This window comes from Ornithorhynchus anatinus, chromosome 19 (assembly GCF_004115215.2).
Source record: "Ornithorhynchus anatinus isolate Pmale09 chromosome 19, mOrnAna1.pri.v4, whole genome shotgun sequence".
Taxonomy (NCBI): domain Eukaryota; kingdom Metazoa; phylum Chordata; class Mammalia; order Monotremata; family Ornithorhynchidae; genus Ornithorhynchus; species Ornithorhynchus anatinus.
In genome coordinates, this window is record NC_041746.1 from 10993273 (window position 1) to 11006026 (window position 12754).

The following is a 12754-nucleotide window of genomic DNA, read 5'->3' on the forward strand; positions in this document are numbered from 1 at the left end:
AGAAAACCTGATGCCTTAGGGAGGCCCACAGCTCCTCAGGATGATCACACACTGTTTCCCTTTTACTCCTGGAAAGGAATTTACAAGGGAGACTGTAGGATCCCCTTTACTGAAGAGAAGTGAAAAGCGTGGTCTAGTGGATAGAGCATGGGACTGCAAGTCCAGAAGTACCTGGGTTCTAATCCCAACTCTGCCACTTGTCTGCTGTGTGACTTTGGGTAAATCACTTCATTGGACCTCAGTGACCTCATCTGTAAAATGGGGATTAAGACTGTGTGGGACATGGACTGTATCCACCCTAATTAACTTGTATCTACCCCAGCACTTAGAACAGTGCCTGGCACATAATAATACTAATGAGGATGGTATTTGTTAAGTGCTTACTGGGTGCCAAACACTGCGTGCTTAACACTTACCAGAAAAAAAAATCAGGATACCAAGAGGGAGATTCAAAAACAGTGCCTGGCACTGGGGGTAATAAATGCAGCAGTGTAGCAAGGGGCCAGGCCTAGATGCAGAAGGGATTGTCAATCACTCAGCCACACCTGCTTCTTATGGGCAAGGAATGTGTCTGTTTTATTGTATTGTACTCTCCCAAGCACTTAGTATAGTAAGTGCTCAAAACATACAATTGACTGATTGACTGACACCTGGTGAGATAAAACTTTCACCATCAGGAGTATCACCTCTGACTCAAATAACCCCTGACCCTCGCCATCTCTCCAAACCCACATTCTTTGACTGTAAGCTCATTGTGGGCAGGGAACATGACTGCCAACTCTGTTTTATTGCATTCTCCCAAGTGTTTAGTACAGCACTCTGCACATAGAAAGTGCTCAGTAAATACTATTAATGATTACTCTGTCTCTTCTTCTCTCATTATAATGAATTAGATCTTATAGAGCATCTTTCTTCTGAGGAGTCCAAACATCACATACATCATCTCCTGATTTTTACAGGATATCTGGAGGTAGAAGGGTATGAGTATTGCTATCCTTGTTTTGCCCACAAAAAAAACAGGCACAGAGAGAGGTTTGTGGGGGATGTGGGAGATCGCCCAGCAAGTTAGTGGAAGGAGAACTTAGAGTCTAGCGGACAGTGGAAGTCTGAGGGAGAATGAGCATAATAAATGGAACATCCATGGAAGATTCCAGATGCCAGTGCTTTCCAATGTCTTCTAGGTATCCTACCCTGGAGACATGATAAGAGGAACAAAGGAAAGACAGGGATTCTGTATATTAAATGGCAAGTGATTCTATTTCAGCCCTCTTACCTGTGCAAACAGCACGACTAGACTGGCATTGTCTGGGTATTCTATATGCTTTGAATAAAAATGATGAAGAGCAGCAATGTCACTCTGGATCAATTCTCTCTTCTCGTTGTCTAGCTTATCAAGATCTGCAGACAAACAAGCATGTCGCCTTACTCCATACTCAGAAAACACAATAATTTTGGCTGTAGACTTTCGTTATTACTCTAAATAGATGAATAACAAAGAACAACAGTGTTCAGACCCCAGAAAACCGCTTTTCCCAATGTATAAACTTCTCCACTGTTGTCCAAAGAAGCAATGAGTTATTTCCCTTTCCCCTTCCTCTGGCCCAGGAAGGAACCAGGTCTTGGAATTCCACCTGACAGGGATTAAAGTGTCATATTTGCCCTGGAAGGATGACAAGAACTACCTAATAGAGAGAAGCTAGATAATTAGTCCTCAGTCTCTGGAATCATCAAGCACTCAATTTGGACTTTGATTTTAGGCCTTTTTCATAGGCACCCCAGTTGTTTTGATTTTTTACAACACTGCAATTCAGAGAAAAGTAACAGTAGTCCTGGATGTCATCAGCGAAGGGGAGAGATGTACATCACTTTGATAATCTTGTGGGAAGGATTTAACCCCACTTCCCCTCCACTCTCCAGGTCACCATATTTTTAACTCCAAATCTGGGAGAAATAAACACAGCCTAGGTAAAAGTCAGTTGTAGCTAGGCTCAGACTTACGTGATTCAAATTCTTTAACAGCTAACAATTTCTCCGATGGTGTTCTCTCAGGATGGGCTTTCTAATAACCAGGAGAGAAAATAACAGATACACAGTTCGTAAACTAAGCACAAGACCATGGCTATAATTTTAAATCTGCATAACATTGTTTTAAAATCTAGCTAAAATACCAGTAGACAATGGAGGGTCATTATTATACTTCATGTTCATCTCTAACTCTAAACAATCTCAATTCCTTAAACTGTCTTTAGATGTCTTGCTACCATGAATATAAATATACTTGGTTATTTTCCCCTGAACCATCTTCAGGACTTTCTTCAGTTATGGGGCTTAAGTAGTATGGCTCAATAGAAAGACCACAAGACTGGGATGACGATGATGAAGATGATGGTATTTGTTAAGCACTTACTATGTGCCAAGCACTATTCTAAGCGCTGAAGTAGATACAAGGTAATTAGGCTGCCCTACGTGGGGCTCATAGTCTTAATCCCCATTTTACAGAAGAGGCAACTGAGGCACAAAGAAGTTAAGTGACTTGCCCAAAGTCACTGAGCTGATAAGTGATGGAGCCGGGAGTCAGGAGGCCCCAAGTTCTAATCCTTGCTCTGGCCCTTGCCTGTTGGGTGACCATGAGTAAATCACCTAACTTCTCTGTGGCTACGTTTCCCCATCTGCAAAATTGGGATTAAATACTTATCCTCTCTCCCCCTTAGACTGTGAGTCCTGTGTGGGAGAGTAGTGTCCGATGTGTTAGCATTCTATCTACCCCAGGGCTTGGCACACAGCAAGCCCTTAGCAAATGCTATAATTATTGGCATTTAAATAAAATCAAGCAAATAAATTAGATCTAGGTGAAAAATCGAATTGGCAAGAGACAGGGAGAGGAAAGACATTTCATCTAGGCAAAGATTAACTGTGTAATGAATGGCCTTGTCAAAAACCTTGCATCTCAATGGCAACCTGGCAGTTATTTCGACTGTGCTCTACTCAGCCCACTTTCAACTCAGCCAAAGGACAAGACCACATAAATTTTCCCCTCAACTGACTCTTTCCAGGGTCTAAATCTCTACTGCAGCCCAGTACAGACTGAATCTCAAACAACTAGAAAACAGTAAGCCAGCCAATCAATCAATAGTATTTCTTGAGCATGTCCTGTGTGCAGAGCACTGCACTAAGCACTTGGGAGAGTATACCACAACACAGTTGGTAAAACCGTTCCCTGTGCAGAGTTAGCTTACAGTCCAGGGGGACTAGAGCCAAGGGCTTAGTACAGTGCTCTGCACACAGGATGTGCTTAAGAAATACCATTGACTGATGATGGGAAGGTTATTTCGCAAACCTGTTAAGCTTTCTTACTGAGATTGCTGAAGCATGGACTGTTTTAGAAACATGAGTAATTGACTTTATTTCTTCTTTTCGGAATTTGAAGAAACATCTTCTCCTCTGCCATCGGTCCACCCCCATTCTTTACATTTTTATCCTCTTTACAGCAAGTAACAGACAGACACTCAAGGTGGGAGGATGTGACAGGTGGGCGTTCTGCGGTGGGGAAAAAGAGGTTTTCAAAATTTCATCTTGATTCTCTGCCTCATTTTGCAAGCTTGAGGAACTGCACTCTCAACCGATCAATAAGTGGCATTGAGAACTATGTGTAGAGCACTGTACTCAGAGATTGGGAGAGTACAGTACAATAGAATTGGTAGATGCATTTCCTGCCCAGAGAGTACTTATCATCTACAGGGGGAGGCAGACATTGAAATAAATTACAGCTATGTACATAAGTGTTGCAGGGCTGAGTCAGGTGAATATCAAGAGGCCTCTTTAAGCACTCTCCTTATCATACGTATGTAGATATGAACCCATTCAAGTTATTCTTGAGCATTCTACTTGCAAAAAGAGAATGAGTTCCTTGTGGGCAGGGAAAGGGTCACTTCATTATTCTGTACTTCCCAACTGCCTAGTGTGATGCAAGTCAACAAGTGGGCACTCAATAAAGGCTGCTTCCTACTACCACTGATGGTACTGAAAATAAACCAAATTTCTTCCAGCTCTCATATTACCTAACTGCAATGCTAGACCGTTCTAGTCTCTCATCCATCAATCAACTGTATTTACTGAGTGCTTACTGTGTACAGTTCACTGTACTAAGTGCTTGGGAGAGTACAGTATAACAGAGATGGTACTGAAAACCATGGTTGTAGGTCACTTCTGGTTCAAATCGGAGAACCTGGGTTCTAATCCTCATCCTGCCATTTGCCTGCTGTGAGAACTTGCAGAAGTCACTTAACTTAATAATAATAATGTTGATATTTGTTAAGCGCTTACTATGTGCCGAGCACTGTTCTAAGCGCTGGGGTAGACATAGGGGAATCAGGTTGTCCCACATGGGGCTCACAGTCTTAATCCCCATTTTACAGATGAGGGAACTGAGACACAGAGAAGTTAAGTGACTTGCCCACAGTCACACAGCCGACAAGTGGCAGAGCTGGGATTCGAACTCGGAGCCCTGACTCCAAAGCCCATGCTCTTTCCACTGAGCCACGCTGCTTCTCCAACTCTGTGCCTCTTTTGTAAAATGGGGATTTAATACCTGTTCTCCCTCCTACTTATACTTTGAGCCCCATGTGGTACAGGGACTGTGTCCAACTCGATTATCTTGTATCTATGTTAGCACTTAAGCACACAAATTAAGCGCTTAACAAATACCACAATTATAATCATTATTGTCCCACAGGCAGAGACACTGTTTCCGCTGGATAAGCAATGTTCTTCAGCTTTGGCTGATTTTCCAGTTCAACACAGGAATGTGGATGTGGAAAGGAAATTTAAGCAAAGAATACTTTATAAGTGACAGACACAATAGGTCAAACGCTCATCTTCCTGAGGTTTTTTTTTTTTGAAGACCCAAAAGGCACTTGGAAGTTGTCTTTTTTGTCACCTGTTTGGCCAAAATCCTGGCTGTCAGCCTGACGGTCTCCGAGGGATTCCAGCTTTCCCCCAAAACACACATGGCGGAACACTCCAATTTGTGAGTGGGCCAGTCTTCTTTCTGGAAGGTTAAGCATAAAAAATAAGTGTTTAAAAAAGGGAAAAAGTGATGGAAGAGAGGATGCAGTGAGTCCCCCTAGAACTTTAAGGTCAAGTGAAATGTGTTTCCTTTTTGAAAACAAGGGGACACTCACAGAAGCTAAACAAAGACTGAAGATTAAAAACACTTGCTGAAAGATAAAACCACTCTGGCCTTGACTAGTCCTGGGTGAGGTTCTGAAAATGAGGAAGAATGTTTTTGATGGAAGATATGCTCTCACTATACTGTGAATGTACTCTGTTCTATAGTATGCTATCAGATGACATCTCAGTGCCAGAACATTGGTCTTGAGCTCCAGGAACTATCAGCCACGCTGAATAAAGCAGGTGAGGAATTCTTGAATTTCTCCACCACTGAACAGTTAAGGATAGGGAATAGAATTCAGTGGGCCTTTGTGAGCTATGTTAAGTTTGATTCTATTGCCTGAGTGTGTATACTTTCCCTGAGCAAATGCTTGGTCCAACATAGGAGAAGCTCCAGATCCCACGTCGTTCCTTGGTCCCCACACCTAGGACAGGAAGTACTTCACAAATACTACTGACTGGCTGACACTGGATGCCCCCATAAACCATGAGAAGACACCCCATACCAACCACTAATGGTCAGGCCTTTAACTCACTGATGAAAAGTATAGGGTGATCACTCTGATAAAGGCCATTTTCTCTGAAGAGGAGCCACCCACTTTGAGCTTGTCCTTCCAAGAGAGTCACCGAGACCAACCCCATCAAACATATATTCACCAATTTAGGACTATAGCAATGCCCATTAATCAGTCAGTGCTACTTATTGAGCGCTCACTGTGTGCAGAGCACTGTACTAAGCCACTTAGGAGAGTACCACAGAGTTAGTGGACACAGTCCCTTGGTATAGAGTCTAGAGTCAAGTTTACAGTCTAGAGATTGGAAGTTCCATTAGATTGTAAACACCCCAAGTTTACAAGCTAAATGCCTAGTACAGTACTCTGCCCCTCAGTAAATACCATTGACCCTGATCCTGAAGGCTAAAATGCTGAGTGGGAGATAAGAAATCAGCACACAGTTACTGAGGTGGGAGTGACCCAATTTTGTTAACACAGAACACCTCTTTGCAGCACAGATCTGTGCCACAAGGTTCTGCACAGTTAAATAACTGCCGGGATAAGTAAGAAGAGTGGAAGAGGAAATTGACAAGATATGCACAAGGGACAGTGCCGTCTCTTTTCAGTCAAGACCTGAAAGACGGGCATGATTATCAAGGGAAAGATAGATGGTTTAAACTCGCTGCAGAGGCTCTGCACAGATGAAAGCTTGCTCCACCTGCTCCAGAGCCCCAGTGGCACAGGGGGTAGTGGCATGGCCTGGCAGACTATAGATCTGGTGGGCAAGTGCAGCAGGAAGGTGAGTCAGACCGGGAAGAACTTTTGAAAACTGAGGTCATACAAGAGCGGAGGATCCTACAATAGAACGGTCATGGGACATCCAGGGCAGGCTAGAGGGAAGTTCTTTCCCTTCTCCTCTCCTGCCCCATTTTTCTTCAAGCACCTCTTTTCTCTCTTCCCCACACCCAGGATGGGCATCTGGATGGATACTGAAGGGAGGGAGGGAGGGATGCCAAAAGGGTCCCAGTGGATGAGACCATCATTGCACTGTCGATTCTTTGAAGGCAGGGATCGTGTCTGTAAGCACTGCTGTGCTCTCCCAAGTACTTAGTACAGTGCTTTGCACACAGCAAGCACTCTCTAGATACCACTGATCAATCGATTTGCATCCAAACCTCTAGCCATGCACTTCTGTGATTCCTAGGGATAAGAGGGGATTTCCAGGTCCCTGGGGAGACCAGATTGATCCCTGGGTCCCTGCCAGTGCTTGGACAAAACTCTCTGTGTTGTGCTGTAGGTTTTCCCTACTATCTCTTGCAGTGAATCCTGCCACTTCTGATTCTGTTACATTTTAGTTGGTTGCAAGTCCCAAATTTATTTTGGCATTTCACTTGCCAAGCTCAGCACCTCTTCCTATTTCCCCAACAGGCTAGTTCTAAGGGGGTATTGAGGCCCTCACTTAGGATAGTTAGGGCCCATCTCGAATGATGTTTCTTGCAGCCCCTGACTTTCAATATTCTCAGGGTAACTGACAGTGTATTTGGCCTCACCAGGAAAAAAACAACCAAAAACCAAAACACATCTCCATAACATTTCACAAACCATTCAGTGGTAAGAGACTAAAAACGGAAGGAGGAAATGGTATCCAAAGTCAGCAATGACATCAGTCATAAACGTCAGCCCTTTCTCACGGCAACAGGATACAGGTGCGATGGAAGTGAAATCAACCCAAATCTTACGAGAGTCTGCATCTCCCAGCAGAAGTTTATAAATGCAAACTCTCCCACAGCCAGAGAAGGTAGTTGGCCTCTTAGAACTGTCAAAAGCATTATAGGATACTGCTTTCAATTTAGCTTATAGAGATTCAATGAAACAAATGAGATTATTAAATTGCAAACCCTAATCTTTCAATCAGAACAATGCATTCAGAAGAAATAAAATTTAAAGGAGAAAAGGTATGTGGCCACTCAATTACTTCAGCTCTGCAAGTTAAAACTTGCATTAGGTCCTAAAATTCCATAAAATACTCACTCCTTTGAGCGTTAATTATACTCAAAGATAAGCACATGCCTTTGCTTAATACCAGTGATACCTCCTCCTTGCTTCTGTTTCTACTCATTAAAAGAGGCTTGCATTATATTCCACACTTGAATTGGGCAAAGGCACATAAAAGATGGAATGAAAGCCAGTGGTATCCCTGAATCTACATATAAATGTGAAACAAAAATAAATGTACAAAGGGAGACATGATAAAATAGCTAAGCAATGTAATTTTGAAGAGATCTAAATGATTAAATGTTTCCTTAGGTTGAATGTGGAATAAATTCTTTGAAATCCATTCAGGAGTGCAGTTCTCTTTCAAAGGGAAACTAGAAATTGTTTTTCTTATCAACGTATCATAAATACCATTAAACAACTGAAATTCAGTTACCACACTGAAAAAAAAGTGAGATACATTTACCAATGCTGGACTCTTGTCAAAGATTAAGTTTGAGTTAAAGTGTGCAATCAAGACAAGGCATCACTTTCTAGAAGGAATATGCTAAGAATATCAAAGATATAGTATTTCAGAAACTATTTTAAGGATCAGAGTCCCAGTTTTGCCAGTGGATATGAAGCCAAACTCCAAATCCGGGGAAAGATCCAAATGTATAGGCAACTTGATATCCATCGCACCCTCTGCCTCACAGCATTTATACACATACCCATAATTTATTTATATTGAAGACTGTAAGCTCCTTGGGGACAGGGAACATGTCTACCAACGCTTGTACTATACTCTCCCAAGAGCTCAGTACAGTAAGTGCTCAATAAATATGACTGATTGACTCAGTACTTCCCTAAGCACTTGGGCACTCACCTCCACACCCCTAATTCCCACCCTCTCTCAGCACTTGTGGACATATTTTTTATACTCTATCATTTTCTCTTCTCTGTAATTTATTTTAGTGTCTATCTCCCCCACTAGATTATAAACACCTTGAGTGCAAGAACCATGTCTACTCATTGTATTGTACTCTCCAAAATGCTTACTACAGTGCTCTGCATACTATAAATGTTCAAGAAATACCACTGATGGATTGCTTACTTCGAATTGCAGAAAATGGTTCAGGCCCTTTTCTTCAATTCTTTGGAGAGCAGCCTCACTTTCCATGCTGCTCGGGCTGAGGAACGGCCTTGGAGAGACCTCATCAGACAATGCAGACACTTATTCTGGGGAGGCTCAGCTGGGCTCCAGCTTGGATGCTAATGGGGATGAGTGGCCTCTGCTCCCCTTCAATACCCTACCCCAACTTCAGGCATTCACTTGGAATACTGTGAGATCCCGGCAGCATTACACCTTCCACTGCAAAGCGGAATGATTTCTTCTATAGCACATCTACAGTGATTCAAAAGCCTCCTACTGAACTGAATTAAACTGATGAAAACACTGAAGATTTGGGGATCAATCAAAAGTAACCTCACCCAGCCAAATGTGCATCTTTTCCAAATAGTCTACCTGGATGGAAATGAAAATATTCCACTCCCTGCAGGTTTCAAATGGAAATCACCAAATGGCACTCGTAACCTGAGTGTCAAGGGTCAGGACTGGAGATCAAAAGACCTGGGTTCTGCTCCAAGTTACACCACTGACCTTCAAGTCATTCATTCGATTACCACACACCTGATTGGTACCAGGACATAACCAAACACTATAAAGCAACAAATCTGACAAATCATTTTTTAAAAATAGTAATACCTTGAATTTGTAGACTGCTTTTACTTTTCCAAAGCCCTGTCTCAATAATTATTTCATTTTAACCTCTCAGCATTCCCAAGGTTGGTGTGATAATCCCATTTTATGAATGAGGAAACAAGACTATAGACTGTAAACTCATTAAGGGCAGGGAATGTGTTTTATATTGTTGTGTTGTACTCTCCCAAGTGCTTAGTACAGCGTTCTGCATACAGTAAGCACTCAATAAATATGGTTGATTAATTGAAGCTCACAGAGGTTGTGACTTGCCTGAGGTCACCCAGCAGGCCAGTGGCAGAGGTTGGGACTAGACACAGGTCTTCTTACTTGCAGATCTGTGCTTTTTCCACTAAACCATTGTTCTAGAACTCATCAGTTTTGCCAAGTGTTCTCTCTCTGACTACTGAAGGAGTACCAATAGGAAGGAATTGATAGACTGATCAATATAACACACCAAATGTCCCAACACTGGCAAGGAAGGCATAAAGGTTAACAGTGGAGAAGTCACTCTGTTTTCACCTGTCAAAGAAATGTATTCCAGGATTAGAAAGTTTCCTTACCAATGTGTTCACTGGACCAAAGCAAACATCTTTTAATAAGCACATTATTAACAAAGAAAAAATTTCTCTCAGAAACAATTTTGGCCCATGGCAGATGGGGTTTGCGGGGGGAGCTCAAGGCTACAAGCTGGAAGTCTTGGTTCTAGTTGCAGCTCTGCTGCTGCCCTGCCTCAGTTTCCCCTCCTCTTAAACAGGGATTACATTGCCTGCTCTTATGCAACTCACAGGCCTGTGGTGAGGAGACCTGAGACAACCGATGGGAAAACACTTCGGAAAAATAAAAATGCCAAATAAGTTTAAGTTCTTTTCACATTGTAATTTTTCTTCTCTCTTCCTTCTCTACTGCCTCCACCTTCCCCTGCTGACCCATGGTAAGTAAGTAGTGAAGAATGAAGCAGCACTCCACAGGAGCAGCTCCAGGAACCTATGAAGAAGGATACATCATTCTCTAAATCCACTCAGAATTTGTGAAAGTGGGAACTCTGAAATGGCTCAAGAGCTTGGCTCTGGTGTGACAAGGTATGTGAAGGATGAAGCAATTTCCAAGTTTCCAGACTGACCTCTGACCTCTTTACCTCACTGTGGACAGGGAACGTTTCTACCAACTCTGTCATTTTGTTATTTCCCCAACTTTTAGTACAGCGCTATGCACACAGTAAGAGCTCAATAAATAGCATGATTGATTAGCACGGGTTTATACCAAACCTGAAGTTTTAATGAAAACTCACCCTTTCCCTCCACTTCACTTCTGAACTTACCTGACATTCCACATTGCAGTAAAATGCCTGCTTGCATCTCCCACACTTGGACAGACCTTCTTTCCTTAAAAAGAAAAGGACAACATTAAGTTCTATTTTCACATTAACACCCATCTTCTAGTGGGGATGGTCAGAGAGTTATCACACTGTCAAGTTTCTCACACAGTGATGAAAGTCATTAGCTGACAGGAGGGAGCCAAAAATAGCCATCTTAATCATAAATGGCATTTCCCCAGGTGAATTCAAGGAAAGAGATTGAGTTTTCTGCTGGAAAATGGCTCCAATTCTCCTCACTCAAAATAATCCCTCTCCTCACTTGTCTTCCATAAACTTGATCATTTCCCTAATTCAAAACAGAATTTTAAAAATTCACCTAACCAAGGGGTCATGCCAGTAGCCAGGTTAAAACCTATTTGCTTCTGACACTCCAGCTATTATCCCCCAGGTCTCTGGACACTTAGAAGCTATAAAGAGTCCTCGAAAGGTCACGCTGTCGATCAGGTAGGAGGAAGAGTGGCATTTATTGAGTGCCCACTTGGTGCTTGAGAAGAACAGAATAACAGAGCCATCCTCTGGCCACAAGGAGTTTATACTCCTCCCTACTTCCAGGCTCTTACTTTACTTACTGTACTTAGTATTGTAAGTGCCTACTTACTATAGTAAGGAAAAACTGGCTCATTATTTACTTAAACAGCTCCAGGGAAGGAGAATCCCCACCTCCTTGCAAGTGTGTCAACCCAAGAAAACCTTGATCAATCGATTGATCCATCAGTGGGATTTATTGAGTGATTACTGTATGTCTTCCCTCTCCCCTAAACACTCAAAGACCCTACCCAAACCTCCTTGCAAACTTCTCCACTGATGCTTTGTCAGCAGTAGTCACTGCACTACTCCCACAGAATTAAGGACGCCTTCAGAAAAATGCTTTCCTTAGAATGAAAACAGACTGTCTTGCAGTTTTCAAGACTTTAGATTTGGGGAGAAGCAGACAGTGGAATGGGTGGGTGACAAATAGGGTGGCAGGCCAAGGCAAAGCAAACCCCTAGATTTTGCACACTTAAGACATTTGGTAAGCGTGCTGAACCAACAGAATGGAATGTCAGGTCTGTGGCTTCACGGCTGCCCCATGGGAGGACACCAAGTGATACCTTATGGTTTAGTCCTGAAAGGGATGAATTTGGGGGCTCAGCTTTGTTGCTGTGGGATACTTAACCCCAGATAGTACCCGGGACTGTGGGACATTTAGGGGGAGGAATGAGATGGCACCTATTTCGGGGTAGGGGGTCAGGGGGAGAGGCCATCAGGTGAAATTTTGAGACCACAGAGGAACAGTTACTAAAAAAAAATAAAAATTGGGCTCAAGCAGAGTGGACTAGTGGAAAGCACAAAAGAGGACACATGAATTCTAATCTGAACTACACCATTTGCCTGCTGTGTGACCTTACGCAAGTCACTTAACTTCTCTGTGATTCACTTTCCTCATCTGTAAAATGGGGGATTAAATAGTTGTTCTCCCTCCTACTTAAACTGTGAGCCCTACCTGGGACAGGGACAGTGTCCAATCTTATTAACTTGTATCAACAATAGTGCTTGACACATAGTAAGTGCTTAACAGATATTATTATTATTATTATTGTTACACTGAGATTCCCTTGATTTAAGGAACCTTGACAAAAGTGGGTTTGGGCAGGTATGAGCTGTTAAATCTGGATTGACTTAAGATTCTTTTGCTACGAAAAGTCCTGGACTTTTGGAGCTAGTAGGCTTGCCATTAAGCGTCTTTCTGTTTTGCTCTGTTTTCTAATTGCTGCCGGAAATGGAGTGTGTTAACTAGAATGACGCTTCACATAATTTTCCAAGGAATAGAGTTTCCTGAATTTCAGATGCCAGAAAACTCTATGTGGTGGCTATCAAAACAATGTATTTATTTACTGTTTAACTTCTACTGCAAAAATGGTAACAACTAATTTTTTGATGTCTGACATGTCTGGGTAATTAGCAGAACATTATGCAAAAACAAAAAAAGGGAAAAGAAAG

At 42.4% G+C, this 12754-nt stretch overlaps 1 protein-coding gene across 1 annotated transcript in view; it reads right to left on the bottom strand.

Annotated features, from left to right (window-relative positions):
* SMYD2 (SET and MYND domain containing 2) overlaps positions 1–12754 on the bottom strand; it is a 45143-nt gene that overhangs the window by 15097 nt on the left and 17292 nt on the right. The window contains exons 3-6 of the mRNA XM_029047659.2: positions 10718–10781; positions 4937–5047; positions 1999–2059; positions 1274–1398 (exon numbers count right to left, since the gene is read on the bottom strand). Coding sequence (XP_028903492.2) covers positions 1274–1398; positions 1999–2059; positions 4937–5047; positions 10718–10781 — 361 coding nt within the window. The remainder of the gene's footprint in view (positions 1–1273; positions 1399–1998; positions 2060–4936; positions 5048–10717; positions 10782–12754) is intronic.